This window comes from Chiroxiphia lanceolata, chromosome 3 (assembly GCF_009829145.1).
Source record: "Chiroxiphia lanceolata isolate bChiLan1 chromosome 3, bChiLan1.pri, whole genome shotgun sequence".
Taxonomy (NCBI): domain Eukaryota; kingdom Metazoa; phylum Chordata; class Aves; order Passeriformes; family Pipridae; genus Chiroxiphia; species Chiroxiphia lanceolata.
Genome location: NC_045639.1, coordinates 19704385 through 19730934, shown reverse-complemented (window position 1 = coordinate 19730934; position 26550 = coordinate 19704385). Strand labels below are relative to the sequence as shown.

The 26550-nt window shown below is 37.7% G+C and overlaps 1 protein-coding gene across 3 annotated transcripts; it reads left to right on the top strand.

Annotated features, from left to right (window-relative positions):
* LYPLAL1 (lysophospholipase like 1) lies at positions 1–26550 on the top strand. 3 transcript variants are annotated; one of them, XM_032683990.1, is made up of 5 exons: positions 1–141; positions 4381–4480; positions 15259–15428; positions 25400–25515; positions 26125–26550. In XM_032683990.1, the coding sequence occupies exons 1-5, from the start codon at positions 57–59 to the stop codon at positions 26362–26364; spliced, it is 711 nt and encodes a 236-aa protein (XP_032539881.1). In that variant the 5' UTR covers positions 1–56; the 3' UTR covers positions 26365–26550. The 3 variants fall into 3 exon arrangements, with proteins under 3 accessions (XP_032539881.1, XP_032539883.1, XP_032539882.1); XM_032683992.1 differs by lacking the exons at positions 1–141; positions 4381–4480 and adding exons at positions 5766–5784; positions 7369–7519; XM_032683991.1 differs by lacking the exons at positions 1–141; positions 4381–4480 and adding exons at positions 5920–6181; positions 7369–7519.

Here is a 26550-nt window from a genome sequence, read left to right as displayed (position 1 = left end):
GAGGCCCGGAACCGGCAGGGCCGGCCCGGAGGAGGAGCGGGGAGGAGAGCGCTGGGATGGCGGCGCCCGCCGCGCTGCGGAGGAGCGTGGTGTCCCCTGTGGGCAGGCACACCGCCTCCCTCATCTTCCTGCACGGCTCAGGTGGCTGCTTTCCCCTCTTCCTTGCCCCGCGGCTGGGGCAGGGCGCAGGGTGCTGCCCGGCGGGGCGCTCCCGGGAGCGGGGCTGGGGTGCCCCTCCCGGGGCTGCGGGAAGGGGGCGGTGGGACAGGGTGGCCGCCAGGCTCGGGGAAGGGGTGTGAGGTGTCTCTGTCCCTGCGGCGCTGGCCGGGAAGGAGGAGGCGGCTTTGGGCACAGGGCGGTGTGTCTGTGCCCGGAGGGCTGTGCCGTAGGGACGGCGCCGGCCCACACCGCCCTGGCCTCCTGTGCCATGAGAACACACTCGTTCTAGAAGATCGTATAGTCACAGAACGTGCCGGGTCTGGGGGGGAGGGGGGGGCTCATCAGCATCACAGAGTCCAACTCCTGCACAGGATACCCCAAGAATCACACCATGTACTTGAGAGCATTGTCCAAATGCTTCCTGAACTCAGGCTTGCTGCTGTGCCCACTTCCCTGGGGAGCCTGTTCCAGTGCCCAACCGCCCTTTGGGTGAAAAACCTTTTCCTGATATCCGACCTAAACCTACTCCGATTCAGTCTCACGCTGTTTCCCTGAGTCCTGTTGCTCTCTTAATTGCCCCACTCAGAGGGTAGCCACAGGCAGAGGATGATTTTCACAGTTAAAGTGGCTCTTGGTGGTTTTGGATCGGGCTGAGAGTATTGTTGTCACCTTTTAAAAGCCAGTGTTGATACACTGACTTCTCTCTGTTAAAAGGGTCCTGGCCATGTCCAGACTGGCTATGTGGCCACCACTTAGAGAGGGGCGAGTTACCTGGATCAATGACCAGTCTGAGGGCAGGAGGGGAGTGTGCATTTTGTTAGTTTTTTTCCTTAAAAGTTATTTCTAACCTGCTAAATAGCAACACATGAGTTTTAAAAAAGACCAAACACAGTAATCATAGATCTTTATTAGATCAAGGCCTTGGGAATCCATTCTTTTGAGTTGCCCATGTGCATATGGCAATGTGTTCAAATCTTTCAGTGTCTTTCTCTTAGTTTTGCTTTTTGCTGATGCTTCTGTTTAGTTTAACAAAGCTGTATGTGCTTATTAAATTAGTTTTGTTTTTATAACCTAGTTTAATTTTGCCTTTTTAAAATTCTGTGAGTAAAAGAATGAAAGTGAAAGAGTTTATAAGATGTGTTCAGCCCCCTTGTTAACACTAATACTTTAATGCTTGAGGAAATAATTTTCTCTAATGTTGGAGGAGTAAGGGAAGATTATGGTTAGAGGTTGATTCCACATGTGGTTAAAGTACTCTACAATTTTTCATTTTTTTTTTATATGATTTTGTTCATCATGTTTGCAATGGGGAAGTGCAAGGGTGCTTTTATTTGGTTTTTAGCAGTTCCGCAGAATAGAATTTAAAACAGAAGTGCTGTTGCTGTGGGCTGGCCTGTAAACCTGAATTGTAAACCTTCTGTACAGCACTTGTGATGGAAAGTGGCAGTCAAGTGGCATGAATCCATTTTGTTCATAATGCTTACTCTAGACAAATTATAATAAGTGCAGAATAATATAGAAAAGTGTTAGAAAATTCCTGGTAGTGCACATCCAATTTAGGTAGAGGATCCATTTGATAGCTTTGCGGGGAAGGCAAATGAATATAACAAATACATAAAAATTTTTTAGGCTTAGGGTTGCAGATTTGTATGTTGTAACAGGCACAGAATCATAGGCTGGGAAAGACCTTTAAGATGATCAGTTCCAACCATTGATGAAATGCTGCCAAGTCCACCACTAAACCGTGTCCTTAATTGCCCCATCTACACATTTTTTAAGTACCTTCCTGGATGGTGATTCAATTACTTCCCTGGGCAGCCTATTTCAGTGCTTGAAAACCCTTTTGGTGATGAATTTTTTCCTAATATCCAGCCTAAATGTTACATTTTGTTAAACTTTGCGGAGAAAGAAAATTTGGAAATTCAAGCTATATGTGAAAGGAAAATAATTCATATTTTACTTGAGGAGGGGAAAAAGATAATACTGTTGCCATCAGTCAAAGCAGAATCATCCATTATTTGCTTCTTTTTGTAGTGTTCAGAAAAACATATGGCGCTAAAATGTAAGAATAGCTTGAAAGACAAACCTTTCAGAAGGTTGTTGGCTTTTGTTTGATGTCACAGTCTTCTCTCTTTCTCCCTCCCATGCAAATTCTGTTTGTAGCAAATCAAAATGCATTATCTGTGCATGCAAGTGCCTACTGCATTTGGGGAGCATTTGGGCCATGATGACTCCTCACACACAGAAGGCCGTAGTTAAATTTGCTCTTACTGAGCTTTTTGTGAACTTTTAATGGACAAACTAGCTTCCTTAACTTTAAATGTTTCTGGAGATCTTTGCAAAGTTTAAGAAGTGTGAATAAATAGTGAAATGCTATATTCTACATCATTAAGGCATTTGTAAAGACCTAATGAAGTCCTGATTCTGTAAGCATTCAGATACTTGCCTAGGTTGACTTACCTGAGGGTTGGTCCTGTGCAAGTATTTGCAGAGCCTAGACCTTGGCTTTCTAACTAAAAAAAGAGTGTATAGGGTAAAAAAAAAAGTTTATTCAAAACATATCCCAAAGATATGTTGCTTGTGAGGTGGCAAGAACCATGAGGAAACCCTTGTACATCAAGAGTGTCTGTGAAGAAACAGAGGTGTGTTTGGACTTAGACCATACTACTTGCATAAGCAAAGTGCTTGTGGGAGTGTGTCCTGAAGCATGAAGGATGTAACTTTGATTTCACTGTTTGACTTCCCACAGAATAACTTTTGTAATGGAATTAGCTTTACAACCCTGTTGCTTATTTGTCACATAAGTGACAAATAAGAGAACAGTTCTAGTTATGCCAGTTGTGCTTGAACAGAAAAAAAAAATGCTGGCTTTGAATCCTTCATGTCTTCTGTTTTAATTCTGAAGATGCATTAATTGTGTGTGTAAATAAGCATCACTGAATTTTGTTTGAATGATAAAGAGCAAATTTTCTCCATTGAGGACTTTGCAACATTGTAACAATGAACTGGTATATTTATGCAACGGTGTTCAGATGAGCTCATGTAAGGTGGCAGTAAACCTGGCTTAGAGGCAGTGATGTTTTTTCCTCATGGTTTGAGAAAAATAATGTTTTTGAAAAGAACAGGGTGAGTTTTCAAGTCAAGCCAGGCACCTTGAGATAAAGTAGTAGAAAATACTGTTAACTCGGATTAGCAGTTTGAGTGGATAATATGTGGGAACCTCAGCTTCAGACAAGACTGAAGGCCTGTGGCATGAGTGGCAGTAGTGAAATTCCAGTTTGCTGAACCCCCACCCCATTTTTTAGGTTGAAAGGATTGCCTGCTATAAACTATATTCCTTGACGGACTGGTTTCCTCAAGCTTGATGTACTGTTTAACACTGAAGACTTTTGTGTGCGTGTGCTCATCAGAGGGGTGGCAGTGGAGTTACGGTGGAAGAGGACAGCAATGCAAAGACAAGCTTGAGAAACTGTCTGGTCTGTACATGTAGACTTGTTTGAAAGGAGCATGTGCTGTCTGCATAAGAGTACATCCTGCTTATCTGTTCATAGCACTTCAGTCTGCAGAAGTTTTGACCATAGATTGAGCAGCTAAGATTAGGAAAAAAACATGCCGAGAGTCAGATCTTAAGTAGTTTTCAAACAGAACCATGGGATTATAGTTTCTTTAAGAGCCTGCTAGATATTTTAACCTGCACTCATCTCGAGTGCTTTTACAAAACACGTTTTTCCCTTAAAGTCCATGTGCAATAATAGCATAATTAAATGTGGAGATCCTTTTCACTGCTCTTGAGTAGGTTTTAAAAGTGGGTTAATATTAAATTCTCTAGTATAAGTAATCTTTTGTAAGGGGAGCAGCAGGTATTTTATTTCACTTTTTAAAAATGTTCATCGAGATTTTTTGTTTATCACTTATCAGCAAACAAGGCAAGTAACAGGTAGGATCTTGTGTCTACCTGGGAGATACTTAAGCCACAGGATTTAGGGAAGTATTTATTAAACTTATGCTGTGGTACCTCTCAAGTAGTCTTTTTTTATGAAATTTTGAGTCCATTTTCATTGGAAAGGGGACTAAGGTTCTAGAAAGTTCTTTTTTAGCATTTTGATGTATTGACTTTGTGATTTCAAATTAGGTCAATCTGGAATAAATGTATTTGACATTGTATAATTTTCTTGCTAAATGCACAGAATAATTCTTCTTGTCACCTTCTGTGTGATACAGGTGATACTGGCCAAGGAGCAAGAGCATGGATAAAACAAATTTTGAATCAAGACATGGCTTTCCAGCATATAAAAGTAATTTACCCAACGGCTCCTGCCAGGTATTGTTTAATATATTATTACTGTAGGATTAAATTATGCTGTTCTTCTACTGTAAAATACACTTCTGAATATTGGTACAGACTATTGTAACACTTCCTTCTTCTCTCTCTTATGTTTGTTGGCAAAACTGGAGCTCAACAGTACATTGTTGTCCAGCAACTGCGGTTTTAAGTGGTTAAGTCTCTAAATGGATAAGACTTTACAAAAGTCACAGCCTCTAGTTGAAACTCAGGTGTTGTCCTCGTAGTATCTTTCCATCTCTTTGATACAGACAATGATGTTCTGATGTGTGTTGTAGTGCCATTGTAGAACTGTGCTCTGAATCCCAATCCTCCTATATTAACTCCCATGTATTAACCCTTAAAATATTCTGTTGTATTTAATGCCAGGTTGACCGGTCTGTTTGCTTAGTAGGATTAGGCAGATCTTCAGCAGCTGGAGAAAGGACTCGGAATTTAAAAACACACATTGCTTCTCATTTGAATCCTCATCCAACAATTTCAAAGAGAATTGGGTTCAACATTTGCTTTAAGCAAGAATCTCGTTGTTAAATGACACTGTGTGTTCGGTGGTAGACTGGAAATACAGATAAAAAATTTGCCTACAGGAATTTGAAAGTTTATGAGGTCAAACCTAAAGGCTAAAAGTTGGGCACCTACCTCCATATTTAGCCATCCGAAGATAATATTAAATATATAATACATAATTATAATATTATATATGTAACATATATTAAATGTATAATATTAAATTTCAGAGTTGCTTAATTTTTCATAATATAAATTCATTTTTAAGGTGTCTGTGACTCTAAGTTAGGAAAATGTTTCCTTGAAGGGTAATAGGGCTTGAGTTTCTTTCTGAATTTGTGCATAAGTGTGGATGAATGCTGAACGGAAAAGGAAATTGTGACAGTCTACACAGACTTTCGAGGTACAGAGGTTTGAAAGTTAGAAAAAAAATTCTTGGAGGGTATGAACAAGTATAATAGCAGATTTTGTCTGGCACTTGCTAATACGTGAAAAAAAAACCCCTTTCCTTGACCACGTATTTTTTATGGTCCGCTTAGGCAGGAAAAAGCAATTGAGAGATTGCAATGTGAATGTACTCACTGTGTTACAGAAAAATCAAGACCGTGAGTGGAAGTCTTTGAAGCAGTGTGTTTTGGGTTAGTAGGAAGTGAACACGATTTTCTGTAAATAATGTGCTCATTACTTCATTGATGGCAGGCTAAAGTGATGCCGGAGTTGTAAGTGGCACATCACACATGCTGATGGGCTCCATACCTTCCCTATCAACACAGCAGGTACTGGAGAAATGCAGGAGATTTTGCTTTTCTGTGAAATGATTTTTCTTTGCGTGTTACATGCAGCCGGAGCACCTCAGATCACATCTGTTAGGCCACTGCTTTGCTTTTCTGATCCACAGCACTTCTGAGGTCAATCCTTTTCTCATTTTTTCTGGTTTCTTTGAGTAACTATGGATGTCAACTATGTATAAATGATTAACCAGCAAGATCTTCTGACTCAAATAAGGGAATTTGTTTTTATCTGAAGACTTTGGATTTCAGTACTTTGGTAAACAGATGGGAAGAAAGGCACTGTTGTAATTAAAAGATGTGAATAAACAGTTTATTTCACTCTCTTTTTCTTTTTTAAGTTGAGGTTACTCTTGTTCCTGTCTACAGCAGATGGAAGTCACATGTGAGTTGATTCAGAAGTGTCTTTTAGCAAAACTGTAAAAAGGTGTATGTTCAACAAATATAAAACACACTGTGACTGGCAATATGAAGTACACTTGTGCACAGCCTTCTGTTGCTGATAGGCAGCATTATCTGACACAGTGAAATAAAGCAGGTGCTCTTAAGTACAGTAATGTTTGCCACTGTTTGCAGCAATGCTGAAGGGAAGTTTGTGATGATACATGTTACTGTTTGAAAACAGAAATAACAGGAGCCTTTACAGACTCACTTCATGTTGTTTTAGTGTTCAAGAACAAATCACATTATGCTTTTTGAAATGGTTTTGTAATAGATGCTCTCTCTTCTCTCAGAGAAAATAAAAGCAAGGCCTAGAATATCCAAACTTGAATGGCAGACATTAAAATAATTATATCTGCATTAGGAGCTTGAATATATGTGGTTATTTTATGTGTGTGTATATATTTATATGTTTTGACGAGAATTCAAAATGTTTCTGCCACCAATGGGGGAATTCAGAATCCTTGATATTGAGACCTATAGCCAGACAGTTGTCGGCGTGCAGATATGCTGAAGAAGATTCTGATCCAAGTTCTTTGATCATGTAGAGAAAGAGGGATGTGCTGGCCAAAAGTTAAGCTCATGTGAGAGAGCCTCTGTGGGTCTCTATAACTTGCCACTGTGCTGTCAGGTTATAGGGGCAAAGTGCAAAACTTGGCTGCAGGGTCTTCAAAGAAAAGCTTGAAGTTTGGCAAGACCGGATTAGGGTTGCTTGGCTAATGTGCTTCTCTGGCAAAATCCTGTTAATGTGGATGTACTTCATGCTCTATAAACTCTTGTCTTTCCCAGCATAACTTTGCACATACACATTAAACGTTCTCTGTCAGTTTTGCCAGTAAAAGCAGGTTTGATGATATAACCGCAAAGCTTGGGGCTTTGGCAGGATAAACTGCAGGTCAGGAATACCTCTTCACATTTCTGATGGATATTATTCTGCTGCTAGATCTATAGATATGATCTTACACATTCTTCACCTCTATTAGACAGAGTTCTGAAAAGCAGTGGAATTCACATTTTGCAAGAAAACATTGAATTTTTTTTTTCTTTGTAGAGGATTGATGGGGTTTATATTTATGTTTTATTTAGATTTTATCCCCGGCACTGAAACATGCATATTTTTGATTTGTACAGCATCAGAGGTTCAGACATATTTTGATTCAAGACTCAGTATATTTGAAAGTTATTTTGGAAAACCAGTCCAACATATAATCGAGAAGAATTCTGAAATACGTTCTTTGGCTTCACTAGCATTGATGTCGGCAAACACTAGAGAGGATTATAGGTAAAAGCAATAGAACGTTACAGGACTACATTTTATAAAACTGGTTTTAACTGTTGTCTATAGATCTCATTAAAAAGTCACACGTTTTTTAAGAAGACATTTACTTTAATCATTTTTATAATGTGCAGGGTCTGTATAGAGAATGATCACTGGATATACCCTGGACAGGTAAAGTGTTTGCAGCATTTTGTCTCACTCATCCCCTGTCACTTTGGAAACTGCAACAAACTCATATTTGTTTGTTTCCTGAGCAAAAACAGGAGAATGTAGATAGTGAATTCTACTATTAAAGAAGAAAGTCCTGCAAAAATACTAAGTAAAATGCATATGGTAAAAAGCATACTTAGATAAAAATGGGAAAAATATATGGATTTGAAGCCTCAATGTGATGTAATGAGAGTAATGACACCTAAATTTTGAATATGTTTGTAAATTAAATGCATGTACCCGGGGCATGCAAATTTTGCTTTACAAATTAAAAGTTTTATACATTGCTTTGAGGTTTTGGGGTTTTTTCTCTGTAATGTAGTCTACTGGGATACTTAAAAATTAGTAGAGAACTTGTTTTAACTGTTTGGTTTAGCTTTTTTCCAAGATCAGTGCTTCTGTACATAGATTAAACATGTTAAACACAACAGAATTCTATATTTTCTCCATTGTAATGCTAATATACATCTTTAAAAAAACCAAACTCCAGTTGTAGCCCTAGCAGCTGATGCAATCCCTAAAGCCACGTCTACACTAATAGTTTTAAAGGAAAGGGTTTCCTTTTTCCTTTTTTATTTGGGTCAGGGTGGCTACAACTTAAATACTGTTTCAGCTGCTACAACTGTGACTTAAACGTTAGGTTTCTATTGAGTTTCTAAATCAGAACTGAATACCACCCAATTTAACCTTTTTTTTTTTTTTTAAATAGAAAGTGATAGTTTAAATTGGCATTGCAGGAGCTAACGTGGTAAATTTAAAACCATTTAGGCTCCACTTGTTTTAATACATATACCTTACCTTCTTTAATTCCCTGAAAAAACCTAGGCCAAAGATTCTTTGTGTTGTCTTGCATTCTGTTCTGACAGTCCTTCTCTTTTGCAAGTCAGAAAATAAACTATAAATACTACTTTGCCTATTTTATGGATCTTTTTGACATTCACTCAACAAACCTTTCTGTGGCACATAATTCTCTGTGCAGAGCTTGTTGTCTGGTTTTTTTCCCCCAATTTGTTCTAACTTCCCATATCTTTATGTGGCTGATAAGGACTACTCAGCATTATATGGCATAGCACTCCATCCTTTCACCTGAGTTCACATCTTTGCTCAGCTCATGGTGGAAATGAGTTTCATCTCATCGCAGTCCCCATTTGGCTGTATTGCAAAACCACCAGACAGTTTGGCACCATTCAGCTCCATTGGCAGTCTCTGCCTGTGAGAGGCCTAGGACTGGAAAAGCAGCAGGGGTGTACTGCAGGTCGGACTTGAGATGGATTGGCCGAGCTGTGGAGGGGAGTGTGCACAGTGCCTATCATACTGTTTTTGGCTCAAGCAAATGTTATTAATCCTTGACTTTTGTAAGCCCTAACCTCATTCATAAATTTAACACAAAGAAGTCTTTTTAAAGGTGGAAACTTCAGGGAGAAATGGAAAAGGTTTGGGTTGGTGTCATGGGGTGGCTCTTTCATCTCCTTTAAGTAGAAATTTAACATGTTCTGTATAATAATGCTGGAAGCATGCTTGGATAAACTTTGTATTTTCCTTTTTATTTCTGCTCTTGAATTAGGTGAAGAAAACTTAACAAATATGCGTACATCTAATGCTTACATCAGATTCTAGATACCATGTGGAATGCAGATACTGTAGTCATGCTTGGGGAAAACAAATTAGAACATGATGGAAATAATCTTGGATTTCTAATCCCTTTAACTACATTGTGCTCTTAGGCATTCTTCCTCTTGTTTTGATTCTCTCAATGCTTTTCCTATACAGAAGAATTGGAGACAGAGGTTTTTATATCACCCTTCTAGCAAGCAGTTGTGGGTTTGTAAATTATGTGTCATTCTTGCTCTTGCTTTATAGTCTTTTCAAGGCTTTCTGTGCTTAACTAGTGTCATTCATCCACCCTTGGTGGTGTTTGCCACCAGCTTGTGAAAGATATCCCTTCGAATCCCAGAGTGTCTTTCAGACCCCACAATGGAGAACTGATGCAGATTGGGCCCTGGTTTGCCTCTTGCCACTTTCTTTCTGTGAATTTATAAAGCAGGCAATATTTGTTGGTTGCTGAGGAACTGGCAGTGTGTATGAAAGGTCTTTTATGGCCTTTTCAACCATAACATTGTTGCTGTTTTCTGATTAGTACAAATCCCCATAATTTACACCACCCACTCGAAAAAAAAACCCTGAAACAACCAACAAAACCAATCCAGCAAACCAATAGAAACAAAGAAACAGAGACAAACTCTTAATTTCTCTCACTGAGTTTTATGCCAGCTTCTATTGTGGCTTCCTTTGTCTTGAATGATTAAGATTTGTCTCAAGTAACAAAAGCTGTCAGCATAGTATTTCTTCAGGTAACCATTATGTACTGGTTCAGTCAGCTCTCATTTCAGGCAGTATACATCCAGAACAACTCTATCAAAAACATTTGCATGTGGTTGAGTGAACAGGCACAGCTTTTACTGAAGAACAGCCAAAATTGGTCCTCATGGAGATGACTCTTGTCTTACCTTTTGCAATTTATTTTTTTTTAAGTATAGCTCCAAGTTGAAACTGAATTTTGGACACGTCTTATGCTCTGTTTCCATACCACAAGGCTTCATTGTTAAGATATGTTGAACCTCAGTTTTAACATAAGATATACCTTGGACTAGAGATTTGATTTATACTTCTCATTTGACTAGCTGGATTTTCTGCTTTCTTCCCCATTTCTTTTCAAATTTGCTTTCTGCTTCAAGAAGACAGTGGGAATTAAAAAACAGAATTATGTACTAAATTTTCTATTGTGATGTGGTATTGAAATTCAGCAGTGAGATTATGCCATGAGAGAATTTGGGACTAGGGAGTAACCTTGCTTTCATTTGAAAAACCTACCATCTCTATTAAGAGAGTCAAGACTTACTTCTAGAATCAGTCAATATTTTGGGTTGAAAGGGATCTTTAAAGGTCACCTAGTCAAATACCCCTGCAATGAGCAGGGACATCTTCAACTAGATCAGGTTGCTTGGAATCCCATCCAGCCTGACCTTGAATGTTTCTAGGGATGGGGCATCTGCCACCTCTCTGGGCAACCTGTGCTAGTATTTCAGCAGCCTCATTGTAAATAAAGTCTTCCTCATATCTAGTCTAAATGTACCCCCACTTAGTTTAAAATCATTCCCATTGTTCTATCACAACACTGAGAGGATTGTTCCCATCTTGCTTATGGACCCCTTTAGGTACTGGAAGACTTCACTAAGTTAGCTCTGGAGCCTCTCTTCTCCAGACTGAACAAATCCAACTCTCTAAGCCTTTCTGCATGGGAGAGATGCTCTATCCCTCTGATCATTTTTGTGGCCCTCCTCTGGACTTGCTCCAACAGACCCATATCTTTCCTGTTCTGAGGGTTCCATAACTGGATGCAGTACTCCAGGTGGAGTCTCACCAGAGCAGAATTAAGTAGAACCTAGACAGTGTGGTAGTGTGCTCTGTTGATTTTCTTGAAGGGGTGTGCAATCTTCCAAAAGGCAACATTACAGTGTCTCTGTACCTCCCAACTGAGATGGGTTTGGGAAGGAAGAAAAATTGAGGATTTTATTAGTTTTGATCTTTCTCTGTCCTTATTTGAATCTCAAAGCCTAACTTCACTATAAATTTCCAGTTCTGTCTGACATTTCAGGAAGTTCTGTCTGGAACCCTGAAAGCCAGCACCAGTGGTCTGGGTTTTATGTGACTGCTAATGCAGAGTGATCATAGCACTGAGCGTGAGGGCAATGATACAATTGTGCATCAGGAGAAAGAGTCGGGGGAAGAATATTTACTATTTATCAACGTGCTGTCTGCTACTCTTATGTTTCTTATTTAAAGCAGCTAGCACTGCTGGCTTGTCTTTTAACTTAATATGTTGGACAGGCACAGTGACTTACTGGATAATGAACAAAAACACCTGTAGCTTTATGTGAATCCCTTTGCTAATAGCCTCATTTTGGAGATAGAATTTGCCATTGGTTTAGGTCTGAATTTGAACCCCATGTAGCATCATTTGGTTGCTCTCCACTTCTTTTAACTTAGGATAATTTCAGACTAGTTAGCATATTTCTAAATTTGATTAAGCTGGTCTAGAGTTCATGCTTCAGGAAGGTGGAAAAACATGGTGTTACTGCTACCTACTTTATATTTTCCTCATTACTACAGAACTCACATTAGCAGGAGCTAACTGCAATTGTGTGTATTACTTTGAAACTTCGAAGTCAAATCAACAGTGAAAATTACTTCCATTTGAATACACATTTGAAAAAGACTGAAAGGATGATAAGTACTTTCAGAGATAGCATAGGATACCTTTTGCTTTTAAGATATTGAAGTATTGTGTAGGATCTTCTTGAAATCGCAGTGTCATGCAAGAGGTGTATATGTGAGAAAACAATACTAGGTCAATGGACACCCTTAAAAATAAGACCTATAAAGTAGTCAGAAAACATGATCTAGAGTGATTTGAGGATGTTGGGAAGCATTAAAAAGACTCTAATCCTCATAGTGCCTGCAGTTTCTTAAATGATGTTTGATACTAGCCATGTCTCCTTTACGTCGTCTTTCCTCCTTACTTTTAAATGTTAAGAGAGAAGTTCATATGAACTTTTCCTTCAGTTGTCTCTTAAAAATTGATACAAGTTTGGAAGCTGGATATACCCAGAGAGGGTTCTTGATTCTTGTTTTCTTATATGGATTTGAATCTTTTGTGTGCTCCAGAACTAAATAAATTAAAAAAAAAAGGCTTAGGGGACTATATATTTTCATTACCAGTTTCAACAGCACACAGTTTTAGAGACAGAGCTTTATTTTTAGTATAATTTTTAAAAGAGGATAAAGAAAGTGAGGCACAGAGGGACTAATGTTATGAGTTGTGATTAAACTTAAGAAAGCAAAAAAATCCAAACTTAAAGCACACAATTTGTTCTGTCACTGTCCTTAACTGACCACGTTGATCTTATCAGATGAAGTTTTCACTCACTCTGTATTTCTTTTCTTTTGCATATTTCAATCCAGCTTCTCATGTCACTGTAACATAGAGATTTTTTTTTTTTGTGGTTTAATTGTATGAAAAAATTTGATGCTGTATTCTTGGAGCTGTACAGATGGTTCCATGCCAAACATATTTGTTTACCGTGGTAATGTCTGAGTTGTAGTGTGCCAGCTAATAAAGGGATTATTTAAGGAACAAGGTGAATGACTAAAACAGATGTGCCAGTTGGGTGAACCATTAAAAGAATCTTACTTCTCAGCTTTATGTAAAGGTTATTTTTAATGCATTTCTGAGAAATCAAGAGTGGTTGCAAGGATGTTTTTGAGGCAGCTGAAAGCCACTTGTCTGTTTGCTTGGGGGTCTTTTCCTGTGGGCTTAATGCACATTAGTCTTTCAGCTATCTTATTGAAGAATTTACAAAGACAGCAGGTAGAAGTCCTGAGTTCCGTCTTCTCATAAAGTATAACAATCTCATAGTGCAATTTGTCCTGTTTATAAATAGCATGATTTTGTCTTTTAGTTGTGGGGAAATCTGCTTTAATATTTTTGTAATGTAAAAGTAAATAGCTGTAATGCAATACATATATATATATATCTATCTTTGTTCCACAGAAATCTTGGGTCAGTCTGCTGTAATAATACTAGAACCTTTCATATCTTTTCTCACAAAAGTATTAGGTACTCTGACTTTACCAAAAAATGAAGCCCTTTGGCTGCTAAGCATTTAACCAGGATTGACGTACAAGTGTTTTAGAGAGAACCATGCATCAAATGCTGTTTGCCCAGGCATTTAGTCTGCTGTACATCACATTGACCAAGTGACTTCCAGAAACTCGAGTGATTCAGTTCTTGATAGGTTTGACTGAAATGTCTCCTTATAGAAATTGACTTTTGTGAATTAGAGATTTGTAATCTTGTTTCTTAGATGTTGAAAAATTCATTTGGCAAGAATCTTGGAGAAAAGATTCTAAAGAGAATAAAAAAAAAAAAGGCAAAAGCGTTTGAATAATATTTTTTAAACTTAGCCTTAGCTTGCTGGGTGTACAAAATATTTCCACTGAATTTCCTTTAATTTAGGTGCTTAAGTATATGATTTGTTTTGAATTAAGCAAATGAGGGGTTACTTAAGGCACACACTGTACTAAACTTGACCACATATTGTATACCATTTTGGATAACAGTACATTTCAGGTACTTGGTCCCAAAGCTCTGCTCAGAAAGATGAAACTGTAGTGTGTCTGTTTGTTGCCTCTTTCAATATATTCGTCTTACCAACTTTAAAGTCATGGACATTTTTTTTCATGTTCATTGCAACAGGCAGAAGAAAATTTATGTTCTCTCATGTTTTACTTTTAAGACTGAATAATGAAATATCTTGAACTCTCGTCTTCATGGCAGTACTGCTTTAGGAATAGCTGGTTACTATGTGAAGCCTCTCTGGTATTAATAAAGGCAGAATTTGTTCCTTCATTAAGAATAATTGAAATAATGCCATTCTCTTTTTAGGTTAGTTGTGTTTTGGTTCAATGCTAGTACTGAAAAACATCCAGGGAGAGCACAGAAGTGAACTTTAGCATTTTCAGTGTGTTCCCATCCAGACATTTATCAAAGGCTGTCTATTTGTGGATGACAATTGTAATCTGATCTGAGCTTAAGTAAAATGAAGAATTTGCCGCCTGATTAAGCATAGCAAATAAGGATTTCAAGTGGCTTTGTTTCAGGTGAAGGATCAATCTCCTAGCAGTATGTTTTGCAATATATTGTAGAGCCATTGCAAGGTAATTAGATCACCTTCCTTGGGATTTCAGGGCTCTATTAATAATTTTTATTTAAAACCAGAAAAGGCTGCTTTGTACTGTAGGTTTCTTGATTATCTGGGGTTTGGGCAGCATGTTGAAGCATTTAAAAATACTAATCTGACAACACAGTATCATGGTGCGGAATATCATGTCTCTTGTTTGTGGTTGTGTACCAGTCCAGTGAACACATGGCATTTCTTTCAGTAATTTTTATAAGATACCTGCCCCATTAAAATGAGGATGGCTGTATTTACGTAACAAAAAGAAAAATTGGCAGAATACCTAGAGGTTCATAATACCCATCTCCTGTCAATTTTGTCAAGAGTTAGACAGTTTAATTCCATAAAGTTAGTTCCTGCAAAGCTGTCTTTTTTAGCTGTTACTTCAGTTTGTCGTATTCCAGTGTGGATTTCAACCCTAGCTTTGTTCAGGATTAAGAAGCTCTCGACAGGCCTGAGATTTAAAATTTTTGGCTGACCTGACCAACCTTAACATTGAACTGACTGAAAATTGCTTTTTACGTAGCTTCCAAATGTTGACTTCATTCTTGAAGGACCTTGATTTGAATGCAATGGAAGGCAATGTGACTGGATGTAAATTGCGTTAGCCCTAAAAGAAGTTTATTCTCTTCTTTGCTGGAAAGATACTGAATTGTTTTTATTTATCATGTATGCTGAGGGCTTTTGATCTTATGCTTGGTTAATCATTTGTTTTCTTCCCTTCTACCACTCCAGGCCATACACACCTCTGAAGGGAGCCTTTTCCACTGTGTGGTTTGACAGGTATAAGATTTCTAATGACTGTCCTGAACACATTGAAAGTATTGATTCCATGTGCCGGCGGCTTACAGACTTGATCAATGATGAGATTAAGAATGGCATTGCAAAGAATAGGATACTAATAGGTAAGAGAGATTTATTTGTAATGTGTTACTTTAATGGTTTTCTTTAATTGTTAAGATATCATCTACTTTGATTCACTTTAAAAAGTACGTATTTTTACATGGAAAAGTATACTTTCCCGAAATGAATTGCATTTTGGCGAGTGGAGGTGTAGCATGTAAATAATCATGAACTTTTCCTTATTGCTCTAATAATTTTGTGTTAAATTAATTAATAGAGAAAAAATGTGCATGTTACATATCACTAAAGGTTAACACTTGATAACAAGTGAAGTATTAGCTGTCATAGTTCATATGTGTCCATCTTTGTTTGTCTTAATTTCCACAATTTTCCAGTAACTTTCACAGTACTGAGAAATAGATAGTGGGATGTTGAGTCATAGGAGCTGAGGGTGATGAAGTAGCCTATGTCAGAGGGGAAATGAGAATTCACAAGTCCTTGGCTCCCTGTCCCATCTCTAGACCACAAACTATTTCAGGTTGGGGAAAAAACTCTTAATGTGGGAACTTATAAATTTATGGCCAGCTGAGTCATGCCATCAAAATCATGTGTGGTGGAATCACTACCATTCAGCCTACATGTTTTCTTGGTGCAGCCCCATGTTGCTCTTTGAAGGCCTGTACTTACTTTCCCTTTCTGGCTCATTGCCCTGGCTGCAGAATGCATTGTTTTGGATGGCTGTCAGCACAGCCTCTTTGATCTGTCTTTCCCGTGTTATACCTGATAACTTGGAAGCAGCAGAAGAAGTGCAGGTGCATTGCTGTACGGTGAGCTGGCAGATTTTCTGTGTACAGATCCAGTGTGCTACTGGGCTTTTCTCTTTTCTCTGTAGCCTTCAAAATTAGAAATAGAGAGACTGTATGAAAGTTGTTTTCCAAGTCATAAGCAGAGTAAGGAAGTTGGTATGCACTGATTGTTTCAGTCCGTAGATTCTTTGGAAGTCCCCGTCTCTGTGTGTTTGCGTTCCTCATATATAAATCAGAAATAATTATACTTGTTTTGTCAAACACTTGGGAGCTTTGTTTCCTCACCTGACAGAGACTACATGCAAACATCTTCACAGTTGAGTCCAATATTTGTGCAAGAAGCAAAATAAGACAGTCCTGAATTAGCTTTGTCCAAAGTACAGAAGGGGACCCATGTGGTTGCGTAAGAAATTTGCTAGAGGAAAATTAATTCTGTCACTTATGACTGTACAAGATTAAGTGTTCTTCCATAAGAACTTTGTGCCTTTTCTTCACTGGTATTGATAATTAACCAGTGTGTGATGCAATGGACAGTGAAGCTTAGAGGTCCTGTAAGGTCTCTATGCATAAAGGTGACATTAATCATCTTAATTTGTGCAAATAATTGTCCATCTTCTGGCATTGTTTCTTACAGGAAATTAGGACTTATGTAAGGGCACTGTGCAGCTTTATAATATTCAACCTGGAGAAGAGAAGTCTCCAGAGAGACCTTATAGCACCTTCCAGTACCTAAAGGGGCCTAAAAGAAAGCTGGGGAGGGACTTTTTACCAGGGCATGTAATGATAGGACAAGGGGGAATAGCTTTAAACTGAAATAGGGTAGGTTTAGATTAGAAATTAGAAAGAAGTTCTTACTGTGGGGGGAGGTGAGACACTGGAACAGGTTGACAGAAAAGTTGTAGATACTCCATCCCTGGAAGTGTTAAAGACCAGGTTGGATGGGGCCCTGAGCAACCTGCTCTAGTGGAAGCTGACCCTGCCCATGGCAGGGGGTTTGGAAACAGATGATCTTTAAGGTCCCTTCCCAGGCCATTCTGTGATTCTATATTCTTTTGATCAAAAAAGAATATGAGGCCAAGTCAGTATGTCTGCACCAAACTGTAATGTACACTGGAAAAACAGAAATGGGTGGCCTGAAATTTTTCCGAGTTTGGGAGATTGGTGTACAGGAGATAATAGAAAATGTGGTCACTTGCTTAGAATGTCAGATAACTAAGTCCTGTCAGATCTTTTTAGATTTCTCTTAAAAAAAGTCAGGAATATCCATCTGGTGCAAGATGAGGCTTAAGGAAACAGGTAGGGAGCAGACAGTGGATTTGTGACTGCTGGTACCATGGAGTTGGAGGAGGCAGCCTTTGTAAGGTGAAGGGAAAATAAGATGTTTATAGCAGAGAAAACCATGATGAAATTTTGTTATGAATTAACAGTGCATTCAGTGCTGTTGAGTCATGTTGGAGATATGGAAAATAGAGACAAAATAGTTGAGAGAAGAGACTGGAGAACTTTGGAGTCTGTGAAGAGCAGCAGGGGCCTTTTCTGGTAGGTCACAGAAACCAAAGAGCAGAGTTGTATGAAGGTTGTTACAGGGAATGAAATGTTTGTTAAAGGGTTAAGGAGAACTGGGTTGGGTGAGCTGTTTTGTAATAAGTGGGAGTTTTAATGAGTGGAAAGAAAACAAAATGAGTATGAGGAGGGTAACAAGATTGAAGGTTATGGTTTTATATGGAATAGCAGACTAGAAATTACAGGCTGAGGATGAGTGTCAGATATTGTTAGATGAGGGTGAGCGAGGTGTTAGGCAAGCAGGAAGGTGGGTAGCTGCTGACAGCTCAGAGGTGTGGGATAAGAAGGCAAGATCTGAGGGAGCACTGTGCAAAGGTGAACGAGTGGGAAGAGAGGGGAAGCAGGAGTGGGCTCTCAAACAGTGGAAAATGAGAAGCCCAGCACCTGGTGTTCTGGAGGATGATTCTCCTTGAGCAATTCAGACTTTCCACAAGGCTCAAGATTGTGGGACAGTAAGATCATTTGCTCTGAAAGAAATTATAGCCTGCATTGTTTGTTTTGATAGCACAGTTAGCTCTGAAATCCACATGTGGCTGCTTGTAGGGTAAAATTCTAAAGCTGAGAATGGAGTCCAGGTTGTACAGTGCCACTCCTCTCTTTCTTTATGAAGAAAAATGTTGGTACAGCCTTGTTTTTAACAGCTGCTGGATGAATCTACTTCTAAAGAATTAAATTACTTAATTTACTGGATGTAAATGAAGTCTTATTATTAAAACATCCATATCAGTTTTCTGTAACAACCAGCACACAGTAGTACAAGGCTCATATACCCAATCCTATTTCGTGACTATTTCATGAGTTGCTTTCCTATTAATACAAGTCTTTTAAAGGAAGCAGATTTCTGATTAAGGTTTGTTTCCCTTGACCTTGGAGGAGGAAGGAAGGGAGACTAACAGCAACATGTAATTATTCAAAAAATAATTATATCATCCCCAGAATTTGATAATGGTAGTCACCTTTTAGCCAAACATTTTTGTTGAGTTACTCTTACTGGTCTTCCTGGCTAAAGCACTTCTTGCAAATAATCCTGTAAGTAGGCTTATATTGACTTTGGAGATAAAAGAGCATTATAAATTTAGTCAAATTCTGACAATTGGAGCTTTGATAGTATCCCTTCTAAAAAACTTGATGTATTTCTTTTTTATAAATGCCTGAATTCATTGCTAAATTAACCAAACAAGCAAATAACCACAGTTTGAAATGTGAAACAATAATTCCTTTTTCTATTTAAAACTGAGTTGGTTTTTCAGGTGATGGTGGTGGTGGTGGTTTTGCTTTGTTTTGTTTTCTTGTGTTTGGTTGTTTTGTTGTTGTTTTTTTTTAACTGCTTCCATGGTGATAGTGCACTGTAAAATAACTCCACATAGGCAGAAAATGTCAAAGATTTCAACAATCTTATTCAAGAATATGTTAGAAGCTCTTGAAAGAAATGGCCACCTCGTTTTTGGAACATTTAGGTAGGGCTCATTTTAGTCAACTACTCTTCAGTGAAAAGCAGTCTTTTTGTTCTTTTTTTCTTCCTAATTTAGCACTACTTTCCTACTTTTACAGGTCACTTCTTTTGTAGCTCAGAAGTGCTGATCCAAGCATGTTGGTCTCTGCCACCTGTAGTCATTTGTGTAAGCAGCCAGTGCAAATAAACTCTCCATAACAGTCCTGTAGGTTTGACTGTATGCCAAAAAACACATGCATGATTCCTGACCCCTTGTACTGTAACAATAACACAAGACACACAACCACTTTTTGTTTATTGCTAGACTTCTTACATAGCTACTGAACCATGGTGGAAGTAACATGAAAGCTCTGTGCTTCTTGTAAATATTAGCATTTCCATCTCTCTGTGTGTGTGAGAATGGGATAGGGAAGAAATATCTTTGCTTTGACATTGCAGAGAAAGAGGATTCTGTAAATATGTTAGGATAAAAAATCAAGAATAAATTGTTAAAGTGTTGAGCAAACTACTTCACCTACAATCTTGACATTTTAATGTCTTTGGCTTCTAAGCCTTTTGCTGTCACTCACCCTTCTTTCTATCTTCTGTCTTCATTAGGAAAACATTGGCTTTCATTTAGAGGTACTTACTGCTTCATTCTCACCGAGTAAATTCACAGGTTTATATTGCCTTTGTCACTGCAATTCAAATGAGATTTCTCTTTCCGTACCTCCCCTTGCGTGGCTTTGTGGTTTATCTAAATTATACCTGAATAGTGGGCTCAAAGCAGTACTATTAGTCCATCTACCCCATATTACCTGCAACATTTAATTAATTTTCAGTGAAACAGTGTAAATTTGCATTGCATTTATACTTCAGATAAAATGTTTGCTTCTCTTATGTTTTTTGGTACCTCAGCTGGCCATTTATTTTTCTTTTGGAGCTCTGCTACTCTAGCTTGTACATCAGGACTTAAAAAGAGACATTAACAAGTGGATGTTTCTGTTTCCTTCATAAGTTGTTCAGTAGGAGGTACAAATGCTAATTTTAACCCGAGAGTAGGATCCACCACTGGTCACTTTGTTTCCCAGCATTTGGTGGTGTCCATATTAATGTATCTAAAAACGAGGGACTCTGAAAGGTGGCACATACTCAGTTTTGTTCTGTATTGTGAATGACAGGCTTAGCAAATGTTACTGAAGATTAGGAGTAAATAATCAGTAAATCACAGCAGTAACCCCAAAAATAATTCAATCTTGATATCGTCATCACATATCAGATAATGACTTTGATGAGAAAATAATTATAAAGTGAATCAAATTATGATCTTTTCAGCCTTAATAGAAACTCTGTCGGAGACATGTACTTACTCTTCTTTAATAAATGCCTGAATTCTGTGCAAAATTAAATGGATGAATGGGCTTTTATAATGCTTGGGAGTCATGCGTAGACATGCCACAGGGTACAGATTAACCTGTATTTTCTTCACAGTCATGCCTACAGAATCATAGAAGAGTGAGACTTAACAACATTCACTAATCCATGATTATGTGTCAGTGCAGGTTCAGCTCTATTTAGGCAAATCCTTACATTGCCTTTCTGACTTCTTCTGAAAGATCTCCACTAATGGAAGGTTCACATCTCTCTAAGACAATCTGCTTCTGTGCTTCAATATTCTTTGCTTTAGAGAGCTATTTTCTAGTTTCCTTTCTGTGATTCAATTGGAAATCATAGATACTGTGAGCATAAAGAATAGGTTATTCTCTTCCTTTTTCCCATGTTGCACAGTTGTGCTGAATGTAAAAACGATGGGTAAGTGTTGCAGCAGGGCTGTGCTATCATCCTCTCTAGAAACAGCCAAGGAAACACACTAGGTAAATGAAGTAAGGCATAGATTGGGTAGTGTAAGACCTTAATAAAAATTGATTTGAGACTTTTCATGGATTGTATTTTTCTTCCAGTCCTAAAAATTATGATTCCTTAGGTACACGTTGGGTTTCCCTCTATTACCCATAACAGTTGAAAATAAAACTGTAACTGGTTCTGGTTTTTCTGCAAGTTGATACATTAGAAACTATTGTACACTTGTTTTTACAAGAAAGTGGTAAAACTTGTACCACTTAAATATGCATTTCAAAATGCGTTTTGGCTGGTGAGAAAGTTGGGGAGCAAATTGTGTCATGTTTCTAAGAAGAGCAAGTGGCTGAGCGAGTCAAGGGAAGTTGCCTTTGTTCTAGTAAAGACTTTCAGTCACTGACTAACAAGCAGAATAAAAAGGCTATCAAAAGTGGAAACCATCCATTGCAGTTCTCCTAGTGTGAAAGGTTAGTGTTTGGTGAAGTTGCTTGAATAGATTAAAAGGAGACAATCACTGCTGTGAGTAAATTCACTTGAGACAAAGTACATGCTTGAGCACTTAACACAGGAGCAGTGTTCAGGGAGTTCTGTGGAGAAGAGAATTTGCTGTTCTACTGGTATTTTTACTCTTTGCTGATATTCATTTATGAACACTGTTAAATGTATATAATACTTTCATTCATTGATGAAAAGGGAGGGTCAAACCAGAAAGTCAGGTTCTTTGCAGATGATGTGTAGAACAAGGTTTTGCTGTTACCATTAATAGAAGGTAAATCACAGGAAGTCCTTAGGGAGAGCAGAAAATAAACTGAAATGTAGCTTTAGGGAGAAATTCCTGATAACAAACTAATTGAAGTAACTCTAAGTTGAAATACTAAGAAAGGAGAAATTGAGAATGAAAAATGCTGTGAGAATGGAAAGAAAATGAGGCAAGAGTATGTAATATATTGTGATGGTAACAGAACAGGCTGAGACAATTTCTATCTGTGCTGGTGTAGCCTTATACAACAGAAGAGTGCTTGTCTTGTGCTGTGCTGGCACAGACACTGTATGCCACTTTGTTACCAAAGCTGTACTGACAATTCTGAAGAAATACAGGGAAGATGAAGAACAACTACTAGAGAGAAACTAGTGAAGAAATACTACTTAAAATAAACAAGCCATACCACACCCCTGCACCCAAGTCCTAATTCTTATCTCATGGAAGTCTAGAGTTTAGCTTCTCCTCCTTTTTTTGTTTCTATGCTGTAATGAAGCAGTTTCTAACTTTGCTACTCAAGTTCTTATGAGAAGGAGCTCCTGGTCTGTCTGTACAAAGAGCAGAAGATCTGTATTCAATGCAGATGTCAAAATTTGTGCACTAGAGGTGATTAATAACTAAAATTTTTTCCCATGGCTGTGGTTTCTAGTGTGGAAAAAACTTTGAGCCCATTTAAAAATTTTAATTGGAAAGAGCAAAATAGTGATGTTGTTTGTTGTTCCCTAGTTCCATAATTGTTATAACAAATTGTTTAAAGCATTTTACAGACAGATCTGTGTGGTTCATGAAGCAATCAGCAATGTCAAACCTGTGTGTGTTAGAGAGGTGTTTTTTCTGTAATGAGGAATGAAAACCTAAAGAACTTTCTGAACTTGGGAATAGATTGTTGCAGGCACCAAAGTGGAGCATGGGGGAGAAGGCAGAGTTTTGAGCATTCTCTTATGTATACAGGACAGGAGAGACAAAATAAAGAAACCTTTGTGCTAGATACTTGTTAGTCATTTTCTGAGATACAAAACCAAACATTGTAAGGCCAAATACAAAGAAATTAATAAAGCTCAAGTTTGACAGTAGGTAAATATTTGGTTTCCTGAACCCCATATAATGTTCAACTATCATCATGGACCAGATTATCATTTCAGACAAATACAAATGAGGAGCAAATTAATACGAATCAAGATCTTTAGCAGAAGTGAGCTGAAGGTTTGTTTAAAAGGCTCCTAAGGCCATTTACAAGCTCTGGAAAGAATGTTTTATCACTGAAAAATGGCAACCGTGATGAGGGTTTCTATTCTATTCAAACAGGAATCAATTTTACATGAGAAATTCAGTCTTCAGTCACTCTGTTCCATCATAGTATGACTGTAACATAGTTGCAGATAATATTCCAACAAAGAATTTTTGCAAAGGAGTTTTGGTTCAGTAAAGTATTGCTGAAGTTTGCTTCTGATTGAAATTCTCTAATTTTGGAAGTGTGACGATTGTGTGATTTCAGCAGATCTTTCTCAACTAGAAAAGCAAGTTGCAAGCAACTTTCTCCTTATTGCAAAGTGATGTTACCTAAAAATCAGCACTACACTGAAGCACATTTGAGGTCATAAATGTGTATTTGAGTCAATTTTCTCTGCAACAGAGTTTTATGATGAGCATTGTAGAGCTAACACTGTTCAACTGTTTTGAAGCATTAATCACAGTTCTCATTAAAATAGATATAAGGGGAAAATTGAAAATGAACATACTTTTTTTATTTAAAACCTATGGGCAAACTATGAACTTCTGTGCACAGCCTCTGTATGTCTTGGAAGTAGATTGGTCTCAAGTGAAGAGCTTGTGATGTTCTATCCATCTAAGGATGAAATGTTGCATGTTGTTTTGATTTTGTCTAACACTCATGACATGCTAAGTAGGGTTTATGTATTCTTTATGCTGAGATAATTTGTTTACATGTACTTTTCTTTTTGCTTTTTGTTTTGATTACATTCTGACTGTCACTTCATACATTTGTTTCGTGTAATATCTGTACCTGCCTCGTATTTTTCTTTAACCCAAAATTTGAATTCTTGTGGAAGTTTTTGACGGACCATGTGTTTTATGTGTTATGTCAAACATACACTTATACTGAAATGCTTCTTGTAATTGAAAAAAATTGTCTGCAGCTGCAAATGCTCATTCAAATTGTTGGTTTTGAAGTATGTAACATACAGCATTTACCTGGAGATTGTTGTGATACCAGGTGATAAACTTCAGGTTTTCCCATGCAAACCAAATTCAAAGAACTAGTCCTTTGTATTGCATTTCGTCATAGTAGTATGATCTACATAAAAGAACCATTACCTAATGTACTTCTAAACAGAAGGTGACTGCATTGTCAAAGACTGCTGGTGAGTAATTGCAGACAGTGTGCCAGACTGTGACTAACTGGGTACAAAATTTTAAGATTGAATCATTTAAAAACTAGTAATGAGTTTTCAATGCAGCTTTTCTTCCTGTAATCTCAAATGCTTAAAATGGACTTAATTTTAAATGTTAACAAAATATTATCTGTATTTATTTGTAAGCAAATTTAAAATGGTCTCTTAGAATGCAAGTGCTCCTTTTTCGGTTTGGGGTTGACAGCATTGTTCAGGTTGATCAAAAGGAAATGAAGCAAATGGTCAGATTCCACATAAGAAAATAAAGGAAATGTCACTCTAGCCATTATCTGGATACAGTCAATATAATAGCCTGTGTACTGTGTCCTTTTGAAGTAATGTGATAGTCTAGATTTTTTTGCTTATGAATAAGCATTTGTCATGTAAAAATCATCCCTGAGGAAGTATCTCATGTAAGGAATTAGTGCAGTTGAAGAGACATGGATTACAGAAAGCCATTAATTCAGAGGTCTTGTTAGAGCTCAGGTGGAGTACATTGCATTTTTTCCGTATTCATTATATATCCCAAGGTGTAACAACAAAACTATCCTCAATGCTAGTCTATTGTGAATGTTCATTGATTGTGTGCAATAGTGATAGAGAGCTTTCATGTGTGAATGCTGCTAGCCTAGGGGAAAAATAAGTTGAATAAAATAAGCGGTGAAAATTACCTGTTCACAGAGTTTTACTTTGTTAATGTCAGAGTATATATGGCCACAGTATTCAACTACCTGGCACAAATGGCTTCTAAAATAATGGCATTTTAGCTGGGGTTTGGGGTTTTTTTTCTCTGTCAGTAATGAAACTTCAGCAGTACTTCAGCTATCCAGTTGCATTGACTTAAGCCTCAGGCTATGCCAGGGAAGGTTCACGTTGGACATCAGGAGGAATTTCTTCATAGGAAGGGTAGTTAAACATTGGAATGGACTGCCCAGGGAGGTGGTGGAGTCACCATCTCTGGAGGTGTTCATTAAATGACTGAAATGGCACTTGGTACCATTTGACAACACGATGATCAGTCAAAGGTTGGATCAGAGGATCTTAATGATTCTGTGATTCTAAGATCATAGTAACCTTTATGTTACTCAAGATGTTTTTTGATTGAATTATGTATAAAAGAAACAAGTCTGAAGATAAAAATAAATTGAGAGCTGGGTTACAAAGACTTATAGAAAAATCCAATCTTTCTTTTGTTGCATCCTAGGAGGCTTTTCGATGGGAGGTGCAATGGCAATGCATGTAGCATATAGGTTTCATCAGGATCTGGCAGGAGTCTTTGTACTGTCTAGTTTTCTTAATAAAGACTCTGCTGTTTACAAGGTGAGTATGTGGTAGACATAGAAAAACTGCTTAGCTAAATAGAAAACACGGTAATTAAAATTGAATATATCATGTTTATTCATCGGAGGCAATTGATTCATATTCTAAACTTATACCATTTCCTGGAAATAGATAAGCAGACTATTGGGGAAGTGAGGCTTTAAAGCTGTCTGTACATGATGTAGTGTTGCTTTTTTTGCATAGACAGTACAATTATTAGAAGTGTAGAAGGAGAATAACAAATTAATTTCTTCGCTAGTTTTCCTTAGTTGTTAAAGAGTCTGTGTAAGCAAAACTGTGCTTTGAAAATTTGTGATAAATTATAATACTCATGCGCTCCATCTGCTGTCATGAATTTTTTCTCTTTTTCTTATTTGGAGAGGGGTATAGATCTTAAAGTAAACCTTATCATTTGTTAAGAGTTAGCATATTGGAATTTAAAGGCATTTTTTTCCATTATTTCCTTGTTTACTTTTGTAGAGATAGTACAGTATGACCACTAAAATGCAGATTAATAAATGCAAAGCTATGTTTGTTGTCACAATGTAATTGTAACTATTCTTTTAAATTTTTTAGCAATATGTCTGACAGTATCTCCTTTCCATCTAGGCTTTGAAAAGAAATGAAAGTGTTCTTCCAGAATTATTTCAGTGTCATGGAACTGCTGATGAACTAGTTCTCTACTCATGGGGTGAAGAGACCAACAAGATGTTAAAGTCACTGGGGGTATCAGCATCACTTCATACCTTTCCAAATCTCAATCATGAGCTAAACAGAACTGAAATAGAAAAAGTAAAATCCTGGATTGAAAAGAAATTGCCTGTTGAAGCAGCAAAGGCAAATGAATAAAAGAAGATCCAGCCTCGTGTAATTCTTGATTTTTGTGGGTTTAAGATCACGTGTGGCAGGTATATGGGTGTCCCATATCCATTATGTAAGCACAGCTTCAAGGTAGACACTCTTATTGTCCGTAAAGTTCACCTAAGTGGTAAAATGATGGCTCTGACTATTAAAACTGATTTTATTATATGGGTT

Coding starts and splice junctions, on each gene's coding strand:
- LYPLAL1 (XM_032683990.1), top strand. CDS start 57: ATGGCGGCGCCCGCCGCGCTGCGGAGGAGCGTGGTGTCCCCTGTGGGC. Junction 4,481..15,258: donor TACCCAACGGCTCCTGCCAG/GTATTGTTTAAT, acceptor CTACCACTCCAG/GCCATACACACCTCTGAAGG. Junction 25,516..26,124: donor AAGACTCTGCTGTTTACAAG/GTGAGTATGTGG, acceptor CTTTCCATCTAG/GCTTTGAAAAGAAATGAAAG.